Genomic DNA, 9,113 nt, shown 5'->3' on the forward strand with positions numbered 1-9,113 from the left:
TATAAAAAATCGTTTTGTGATTATAAAGTTGTCTTTTCGACAGTCCCATACACATTATGGCCCTTTTGCAAAAACTCCTAGCTCTTCGGGTGCCGCTATCCGCCAACGTTCGTTCCATAAGTACCGGTGTTACACGGTTGGAAATCTTCAAAATCCAGTCCCCGCAAGAGTTCGACGAGAAAGTTCGCAACAGCAAGGAACCGGTGATAGTGGATTTTTTCGCAACGTAATATACCTAAGTCACAGGTCATCGGAATGGTACTAATGTTTGGATTTTTTTCCCTTGAAGATGGTGTGCTCCGTGTCGAATGCTCACTCCTCGCATTGAAACCGTTATTGGCGAAAGCGCGGGCAAAGTGAAACTGGCCAAGGTACAGTATTGTTAAGTTTACCCAGAGCGACCGTATGTTTTGATAAACAATATTGATAGGTTGATATCGACGAGCACACCGATCTGGCGTTGGACTATGAGGTCGCCTCTGTTCCCGTGTTGTTAGCGATCCGCAACGGTCAGGTGGAGCAGCGGCTGGTCGGGTTGCAGGACACGGATAAGCTAAGGACGTGGGTCCAGAATGTGGTGGGAAAGCCGAAGTGAGCCGGAAGTACCAGAAGTACCATTGTAACTGTTGTGTAGGCATATTTCAACATCGATCCGATGGATTTCGTTAAGTGCGTAAAATGCTTGCGGAGACCTCCGAAAAGTGGTAAAGCCAGCAAATGTGTGAAGTGTGTTAATTAGAAAGTATAGTTCCATTGAATGGAATAAAAACCGTTTCAAGCATTGAATGTACTGTACGAGCTTCGCCGGTGTTTAAATTTATTTACATCCTCTGTTTCATCCCAGCGACTGCAAAAGTTCTCTCGCCCGCTTGTACTTGCTGCTGGCGTGCAAGGAATCATCATTGTTGTCCTCAACTGCAGCATCCAGTGTTTGTATCGCGGTTTCGGCGGTCTTTATCAAAACGGTTCGGCTGACCCCTCTGGCCGCACTCACGTATTCCAGTGCAATTGGCCACGTTTCTGCATCTATGTGGCTTTCGTCAAGAATATGCCTTTGAATGATTATTTGCTTTAACTTTTGAAACTTCCATTTTTCCCGCTGGCCACTCCAACAATTCAAATATTCCCGAATTTCAGTTCGCTCCTTCTGCAGGTCCTTCGATTTCGTCAGAGCCTCTTCGCACTTCCTGCGTTTTTTGGCTCGTTTTCCCTCTTGTTTTCTAAGCACAATGCCCGGCACCTGGTCCGATGTTGTGCCTCCTACTATGCTATCGTCGACGGTGTGCTTTTTAACCTTCTTTTTCGGAATTTCATCGCCATTTTCAGACACTCCTGCAGTCGGGTTACGTTTTCCTGCAAAAGTAAATTTTGCAATTTGTAATTTTCCACAGGCATTCCACAGAGCTGCATTTTGGGCATACCTGGATGTTTCGAGAGAACGGCTTCGCCAGGTTCCCTGTCCTTGTTTATAGAATCTTTACTTTTATCCTTCCGTCCCATGTTTTCCCCTTCAGTGGTGTGATTTCGGGCAACATGCGATCGCAAGCTTTGTTTATGTTTTCGATGAAAGCCTCTGACAGTTGACAGCGGTGAATCGACGCAAAGCGTAGAAGCGACGCTTCGCGGCGAAACAGCTCCTTTTGTGATTAATGTTTAAGCAAATCCAAGGCACTCGTCGTCACTGATTTAAATATCTTTGAAAATTACTATTTTACTACATTACTAGCAAACCACATTACATCTTTCGAAAGAATCCTAGCTCCGGACGTCAGTGCTGTAGAGATCCCTAGTATGAGAAATTGTTATGAAATGTCGTTCGAACTTTGAGTATTTGTACATTTTGACACTTGTAACCACATCGTCTCACGAAAAACAATACACAGGTTGGTTTACCTTTGCAGAGCAAAGTTACACTCAGGTAATATTGATCAGAATATAATTTTTAGGTCCTTCTGTATTGTTGTTTTAAGGTATTTAATATTTTCACGCGATCAAATAAATATCCTTGTCCGTATCAAGACCGCCAAGAATGAATTCCTATAGCTAGAGCGGAAGCGTAGCAACAAGACGATTCGTTCGCACGTTTCATCTGCAGGATCTCTACTCAACGATAGCTGACATTACACTCCATTTTGCAACCAGGTGACAGCGAAAAAAAAAACCTAGAGCGATAACTAAGGCTCTGCAATATTTCGGATCGTCGTCCCCGTAAAAAAACTGCTTAGACGTGTTCCGAAAAAATACGTTTTCTTTTCGATGCACACTTCACAATCGAATCGATAATTCGCGGATAGGGAAAGTGGTGGCGGCTCGGTGGATCAACAAAGCAATCTTCGACCGCATTCAGTGTCATCGAGGTCGGGGTCGCGCCGTCTACACGAATTCGTCGGCTGTTAGGAAGTTGCGCGGTTAAAAAAAGAGGCGAAACGCAATTCCTTCGTTTCCCCCTCCGGCAGGCTCGACCCAATACAAGCCGTTTGCCGTGATTGCTGCGAGTGTGGTGTGCGGTAAAAGCAACCCGTTCGAAGGTCAGAGCGGCCGTTTAGAAAATCAGGTGCTTAATCAAAGAGCAAAGGTTTCACGGTCCGTGGACTCTCGAGGACAGGGCCTGTTTCTTTCGTGCCAGTGCCACAATGCTGGTAGTGTTTCGGGTTGGTTCGCGTTGTAGCCAGCGAGCATCCACCGGAACACAGTGAGTAGTAGCACCTCTTGAGCAGCTGGATCGCGTAATCCCTGGAAAGGAGTACAACACGGCTGCAACGATGGAGGGCGACATCTGCCGGGTGTGCCGCTGCGAGGCGCAGTCCGATCGTCCCCTCTTTCACCCGTGCATCTGTACCGGAAGCATCAAGTGGATCCACCAGGACTGCCTGATGCAGTGGATGCGTTACTCGCGCAAGGAGTACTGCGAGCTGTGTGGCCACCGGTTCTCGTTCACGCCGATCTACGCGCCCGACATGCCACGCGTACTCCCGCTCAAGTACGTGGCCAAAGGTCTGCTCAGCTCGGTCGGTACAGCCGTGCAGTACTGGATACACTACACTCTCGTGGCGCTGGCATGGCTCGGGGTGGTTCCGCTGACGGCGTACCGTACTTATCGGTTCCTGTTTTCCGGTTCGATCGAAATGGTGCTTACACTCCCGATCGACATGTTTTCTACCGAAAACATTACCATCGACGTGTTTCGCGGATGTTTCGTGGTAACCTGCACCCTGTTCACCTTCATCGGCTTGGTGTGGCTCCGGGAGCAGATCATTCACGGTGGCGGGCCCGAGTGGTTGGAACGGGACGATCCTCAGGCCCCGGAAGGCGGTGCTGCGGGACCCCCTAATGTTGCCGCACAGGGTAACCAGGCTGCAGGAAACGGAGTGGACGGTGGTGAGCATGGAGCCGGAGCTGGTCCGGGAGGTGCCGATGCTGCAGCGGGCGCACCGGGAGCAGCCGTCCCCGGTGCCAACAATAACAACAACAATGATGATGATAATAACAATGAGGAAGAGCACAACAACAACAACAATAACAACTTTGTTGATAATAACCTGCTCAACCGCCTGCAAGAAAGGCCGCCACAGCCCCCGCAAGAACCGGCGGCGGCGGTCAATGATGAACCGCAACGCTATCGCGGCGGCGGCGGCGGACGAATCGTCAACTTTCCGGAAGTTCCGCCCGATAACGTGCCAATAGATCCGGCAGAGCCACCACCGCCGGCAGCGGATGGTGATCAACCCGCCGATGCCGCCGGTGGCATCAACGAACCAGAAGCGGCCGCCGACGAAGCCAACTGGAATCCGATGGAGTGGGAACGAGCGGCAGAAGAGCTCACTTGGGAGCGGCTGCTCGGTCTCGACGGTTCGATGGTGTTTCTAGAACACGTTTTTTGGGTCGTTTCTCTCAACACCGCGTTCATCGTGATTTTCGCCTTTTGTCCGTACTCGATCGGAAACTTTCTCATCTCCTTTCTGGGCATCATCACGCCCGGCAAACCGTTGATGCACTTCCACGGTCTGCTCACAACGCTGCTTGGGTACTGCGTGATCGGCATTACGTTGGTGAAGCTTCACGCCATCGCCCGCTTTCTGCGCTGGCGCCGTCAACGCCGCATCCTGGGCCTTTGCTACATCGTCGTGAAGGTGTCCTTGCTGTCGGTGGTCGAAATTGGCGTGCTGCCGCTCGTCTGTGGCTGGTGGTTGGACATTTGCTCACTGCCGATGTTTGACGCTACGCTCAAGGATCGGAAAGCAAGCTTCCGGGCCGCTCCCGGCACCTCGCTGTTCATTCACTGGATGTTCGGGATGGTCTATGTGTATTACTTCGCGTCCTTCATCGTGCTCCTGCGGGAAGTGCTCCGCCCTGGGGTCCTGTGGTTCCTACGCAACCTAAACGATCCCGACTTTAGCCCCATTCAGGTAAGATCCACTGCATTCAGGTGGAAGCAAGCGTAGAACCGCAATTAAATTACAATGTCCAACTTATTGTCCCCGCAGGAAATGATTCACCTTTCCATACTGCGCCACACCCGACGATTGATCTCGTCGGCAATCATCTTCGGATCGGCCGTGCTGCTCATGCTCTGGGCACCTATTCAAATCCTGAAATCGTTCTGGTCCACATTCCTACCGTACACGCTTTCGGGCGATGCCGAAGTGAACGAACTGAGCCTCCAACTGTTGCTGCTGCAGGTAACATTATTCCTCGGTGGCCCCGTGCCGTGTGGATTGGGGGGATTTTCTAGTAACATAGTAAATGTCCGACAGTCGGTGTTTAGTAACTAGAAAGTGAAGGCATCCTAAAGCTCTTTTATTTTTGCTTTCCTCTACAGTTTGTTTTGCCGGGTTTCTTCGAACAATCGCATACACGCATCTGGTTGAAGGGTTTGGTTCGGATCTGGTGCAACGTTGTGGCCCGCTTGCTTGGCATAAAAAGCTATCTGCTGGGGGTCGAAGTACGCCTTAACGAAGACGATCCTGCGGCAGCCCGGAACCAGCAGCAACAACAACCGGAAGTCGGTGCCGGTCTAGCAGCAGCTCACCAAGCGATCATGCAACGGGACGTACCGATCGGGTTTCAGCCTTACGATCGCCCCCCGTTTTTCGCAATCCGTCTCGTTGGCCTGCTCGTGCTTATGGGCATCAGCCTGGCAATCGGTTCCCTAGCCATACTGACGATTCCGGTGTGGATTGGTCGCTATGGTTTGGCCCTCGGATCGGTCGGTTCCTCAAACATTACACCATCCGCCAGCGCAGCACCCGCCAGTGGTGGCTCAGAACCCTCCGCAAGACCGCACGAGCTCTATACGGCCGCCATCGGTACGTATCTGTGCTGGCTACTGTCGCGCGGCATCGCGATCGCCGTAAACCTGTTCCCGCAGGGCCGGGAAGCCGTCATTGCACGCATCAAACACTGGATGTCGGTGGCCACCTCGTACGCGATGGCCGCCATCGTGTTCGTGCACATGCTGGGCGTGATACCGCTCATGTTTGGTCTGCTGCTCGAGCTGGTGGTTGTGATACCGTTGCGTGTGCCGCGGGACCAAACCCCGGTCCTGTTCCTCTGGCAGGATTGGGCACTGGGTGTGCTCTACACAAAAATTGCTTGCGCCTTGACCCTCATGGGGCCCGATTGGACGCTCAAGCGGGCCATCGAACAGGCATATCGGGACGGATTGCGTGATATGAATCTGCGCTTCATCATTCGCGAGCTGGGTATACCGGTGATCACGTGCTTCGGTCTCGCACTTGCCGTGCCGTATGTGATCGGTCACTCGTTCCTACCGCTCTTCTTTACCAACCCGATGACGCGCGCACTGTTCGCGCGCGAAATTTATCCGTTCTTCCTGCTAGTCGCGTTCGTCATTGGCATCATCGTGCTGCAGGTTCGCCAATTCAAGAACCTGTACGTAGCCATAAAAAACGACAAGTATCTGGTAGGCCAGCGATTAGTAAACTACGATCACCAGCGCAAAAAACGGCGTGCATCTGGCTCAACGAGCGGTGGCGAGGAAAATACTGCCGGACCCTCCGCACCAGTAGTCGCATCGTCATCGTCGACGGCGGCAGACCAACAACAACCGCCCGGTGAAGATGTCGAAAGAACCACACTGGAAGCCGGGCCGGATGCTCCGCGCAGCGCGCACTCGAATATAACGCTGCAGCAAGCGATGGAAGAAGCTGTACAATAGTAGAACAATCATATTTTTGGATGTTACGAGATATTTTTTTAAATTAAACTAGATGATAATAGATTGGCAATGTTTTTCTTTTCTTTCTGTTACCCTATGTCTCGTTCGCTTTACTACATACATCTTTTCATTCTGAAAGTTCTTCCATATGCTTTTCAATAGCGGTCCGTTTGTCTAAGTACTGCGCGCACCGTGAATCTTACATAACAACACGTCAACGAATCCTCGCCTGTCCCCTTCTTATTAGAATTAGATATTCTTTATCTGCCGTTTTGTGATAAAAGCAATAGAGACAAAGGCCAATCAGGTAAGAAGCGCTGGGGTTGTAAGTTAGCTTTCGTTTGCTCGCTGAGGTTATTTGAAGCTCTAGGGTCGTCCAAATAACTGTTTGTGTTTCCCTCAGTGTTCAGTTCTAAAATGTAAATGGTTTTGTATAGCGAGGAATTTTAGGTTTTTCTTTTCTTAGTTTGAACACTAAAGCAAACAAATGGAGAACAAGTGCGAGTGAAGCAAACAAGTGGAATGTGAAAATATTTGCTTGCGAAATGGCATAAAACAATGAATTTAGATAAAATCTGTAATATATCATTGAATAAATTGATACAAAGCCTAACAGAACCCACTGTGTGATCCCGTCATGTATGCCGGTCCACGCCAAAGGGAAACTAAAGGGATTTCCTGTAGGATTGCTATAAATATACGGAAAGATGAAACAACCTGGATAGGGGAAGGTTGCCATTTGTGAATCGAAAAAGTGATGGCCTATAATTTAATTGAATAAACCAAATGAACTGTTTTAAAATTGCGTTAGAACTCGCTACTGGTCGAATTATGAAAATGCGAATGGCGAAGAACGTTCCTTTGTGCTCGGTTTTGTAACATGTTTCTTTAGCTTCTTTAATTGCATGTTTCGTTTGCATTGCAATGTCTGCAAAAGATGATCTTTCTACTGGTCGTTTTAAACTATACGTATCATACCTTCCAAAATTAACTGTCACATCACTCGCATGCCACACGCCATCTCAGGTTGCATGCAAGTGCGGTTCTGCAAACAAATAGTCTGTTCAAAACATCATAAAGTCAATGGTGGTTCCGAAAATGTTTACTGTTACTTCACTCGATCCAGCACCACCAAATCTGCAATCGACACCTTTTCCGTCCATTAAGCAACCAAAACTGGTTGGATTTTTCAGCGTAGATGCTCATCGGCGGTACGATGGTTCAGCGGCGCAGCTTAAATATCTGTTCCTACCGCCACCGCCGAGAACGGATTTGCGGATGGATCTCAACGAAGGTTTCGAAATACGGCGTCCCAAGCCAGACAGTGCCCGAGACGAACGAATCGGAATGCTCCTATCGTTCATCCGGTACAATGGTCCGCGTGATCTGTGGAGCTGTGGAGCCGAAGACGACGAACTAAAAAGCCAAGAACCGAATGCCGCTCGATTACGATATGATTTCGTATGTTTTCGTGGATTACTCCGGTTGGTTGCTTGCACACCGTACGACCGGAATACTAGCTGGATTGTACAGGCCATTCGCTACCGCGGCACAGTTTATCTGTGTGAAAAAGTAACACCGGAAAAACTACAAGCCGAACGGAACGAAACCGACCAGCAGCGTCGTTTCTGTTACTACGGCTTCAAGTTTGAGCAGCACATTCTGACCAGCAGTCCCACCACGGGGCCGGACACTTCTAAACCCGTAGACCTGGCTGAAGAATTTTGCTCCCTATTCGAAACTACCTTGGCAGGCCAGCGAATTCTTTACGGTGCCGAAATGGATGGAATCGTCTCGGAGAAATCGCTTGATCGGGATCAGTTGCAGGTGGACGATCTGCGGCGGCTCGAGTTTGTCGAGGTTAAGGTGAAACGACAAGAAACAACCCAACGACAGGTGGAGAACTTCTACCGCTACAAAGCGAAAAACTGGTGGTGCCAGAGTTTTCTTGTGAACATCCAGCGGTTGGTAGTAGGACTTCGTGACGATCGGGGGATCGTGCGAGAAATTAAAGACATGAAGTTAAACGATCTGCAACGCGATTCCAGGCATCATTGGTCACCCTCGGTTTGCATGAACTTTGCTGGCGCGTTTTTGCAAGAGGTGGCCACCGTTCTGCAAAATGTTGATAACTGTGAGCGGGTTTATCAGTTCGAATACAATGCCAACGATCACCGACGCGTACGGTACCAGGTACTGGATGATGGACATAAGGATGCTTTTCTTCCTCCTTGGTACGTACAGTATCTCGATTCGAAGTATAAATAAAAAGAACGAAAGAAAACGTACGCTTTTTCTTACAATTGAGTGGAATTGAGTTGAGAAAAAGGCCGACAAAGTAGTGTTGCCGCCGCAAGGTGCTTTGCTTTGTCCAACCATGATGTTAAGCTGACCATGATTGCACTTAATTCGCTGAAAAAATACCGTACATCTTGCATTTCGTGTAGTCCACACGCAAATACTGTAATAATGTATTTTCACATGTTTTGAATGCGATGCCACCTTCATAAGATCAGAATTGTTGGATGTCGGTTAGGGTGTTCCCTGTTTCAGTGAATTTTATACTTGTACTTTTATACATCTCCTTAGGCTTTAATCATATGTTTGCGCCTTTTTAATGTTACAACCGTCCGATGCAGAGAACGGTCGATCAGATAAATAATTTAGCAGCCCTTTTGCCTACAACGGAACACATTCGGAACACACTACCCAAGAAAAAATGTAAACAAACGCAATCTTGGAGCAAACGTCACGAGCGAGTTTTTGGAGCGCCTCTCGCAAAACGGATACCGCGAAAGCTCCGATAACTAAACGACAAAAGTATAACTATATTTTAAATGGTCATTAACACTTTACCATTGCAAACGTGCGATGTGCTTCAATTAAACCCCCTTTCTTGTGACCATCAGTCCTTTTTTGTTACAGAAACAACGAA

At 48.9% G+C, this 9,113-nt stretch overlaps 4 protein-coding genes across 5 annotated transcripts; 3 read left to right on the forward strand and 1 right to left on the reverse strand.

Annotated features, from left to right (window-relative positions):
* The first annotated feature begins 6 nt into the window (after nucleotides 1–6).
* On the forward strand, nucleotides 7–795 carry LOC128276542 (thioredoxin, mitochondrial). The gene is made up of 3 exons (XM_053015003.1): nucleotides 7–226; nucleotides 290–371; nucleotides 431–795. The coding sequence occupies exons 1-3, from the start codon at nucleotides 57–59 to the stop codon at nucleotides 593–595; spliced, it is 417 nt and encodes a 138-aa protein (XP_052870963.1). The 5' UTR covers nucleotides 7–56; the 3' UTR covers nucleotides 596–795.
* Nucleotide 796: 1 nt separating this feature from the next.
* Nucleotides 797–1,538, reverse strand: LOC128276532 (uncharacterized protein C7orf50 homolog). Its single transcript, XM_053014993.1, has 2 exons — nucleotides 1,422–1,538; nucleotides 797–1,353 (listed from the first exon to the last, which is right to left on the reverse strand). The coding sequence occupies exons 1-2, from the start codon at nucleotides 1,498–1,500 to the stop codon at nucleotides 836–838; spliced, it is 597 nt and encodes a 198-aa protein (XP_052870953.1). The 5' UTR covers nucleotides 1,501–1,538; the 3' UTR covers nucleotides 797–835.
* A 647-nt stretch (nucleotides 1,539–2,185) lies between these two features.
* LOC128268919 (E3 ubiquitin-protein ligase MARCHF6) lies at nucleotides 2,186–6,275 on the forward strand. 2 transcript variants are annotated; one of them, XM_053006223.1, is made up of 5 exons: nucleotides 2,186–3,345; nucleotides 3,442–3,489; nucleotides 3,700–4,406; nucleotides 4,485–4,679; nucleotides 4,820–6,275. In XM_053006223.1, exons 1-5 carry the CDS (start codon nucleotides 2,763–2,765, stop codon nucleotides 6,176–6,178), a joined length of 2,892 nt encoding a protein of 963 aa, XP_052862183.1. In that variant the 5' UTR covers nucleotides 2,186–2,762; the 3' UTR covers nucleotides 6,179–6,275. The 2 variants fall into 2 exon arrangements, with proteins under 2 accessions (XP_052862183.1, XP_052862182.1); XM_053006222.1 differs by having other exon boundaries at nucleotides 2,186–4,406.
* A 1,001-nt stretch (nucleotides 6,276–7,276) lies between these two features.
* Nucleotides 7,277–8,446, forward strand: LOC128278875 (decapping nuclease DXO homolog). The gene has a single exon (XM_053017602.1). The coding sequence runs from the start codon at nucleotides 7,277–7,279 to the stop codon at nucleotides 8,444–8,446; it is 1,170 nt and encodes a 389-aa protein (XP_052873562.1).
* Nucleotides 8,447–9,113: the final 667 nt, after the last annotated feature.

This window comes from Anopheles cruzii, chromosome 2, assembly GCF_943734635.1.
Source record: "Anopheles cruzii chromosome 2, idAnoCruzAS_RS32_06, whole genome shotgun sequence".
Lineage (NCBI taxonomy): Eukaryota > Metazoa > Arthropoda > Insecta > Diptera > Culicidae > Anopheles > Anopheles cruzii.

Bases quoted from the DNA above. Each gene is read 5' to 3' on its own strand.
- LOC128276542 (XM_053015003.1), top strand. From the start codon at position 57: ATGGCCCTTTTGCAAAAACTCCTAGCTCTTCGGGTGCCGCTATCCGCC. The intron at 227-289 runs GTAATATACCTA...TTTCCCTTGAAG, and splicing joins ATAGTGGATTTTTTCGCAAC to ATGGTGTGCTCCGTGTCGAA. The intron at 372-430 runs GTACAGTATTGT...CAATATTGATAG, and splicing joins GCAAAGTGAAACTGGCCAAG to GTTGATATCGACGAGCACAC.
- LOC128276532 (XM_053014993.1), bottom strand. From the start codon at position 1,500: ATGGGACGGAAGGATAAAAGTAAAGATTCTATAAACAAGGACAGGGAA. The intron at 1,354-1,421 runs GTATGCCCAAAA...TTACTTTTGCAG, and splicing joins CGTTCTCTCGAAACATCCAG to GAAAACGTAACCCGACTGCA.
- LOC128268919 (XM_053006222.1), top strand. From the start codon at position 2,763: ATGGAGGGCGACATCTGCCGGGTGTGCCGCTGCGAGGCGCAGTCCGAT. The intron at 4,407-4,484 runs GTAAGATCCACT...TTGTCCCCGCAG, and splicing joins CCGACTTTAGCCCCATTCAG to GAAATGATTCACCTTTCCAT. The intron at 4,680-4,819 runs GTAACATTATTC...TTTCCTCTACAG, and splicing joins TCCAACTGTTGCTGCTGCAG to TTTGTTTTGCCGGGTTTCTT.
- LOC128278875 (XM_053017602.1), top strand. From the start codon at position 7,277: ATGTTTACTGTTACTTCACTCGATCCAGCACCACCAAATCTGCAATCG.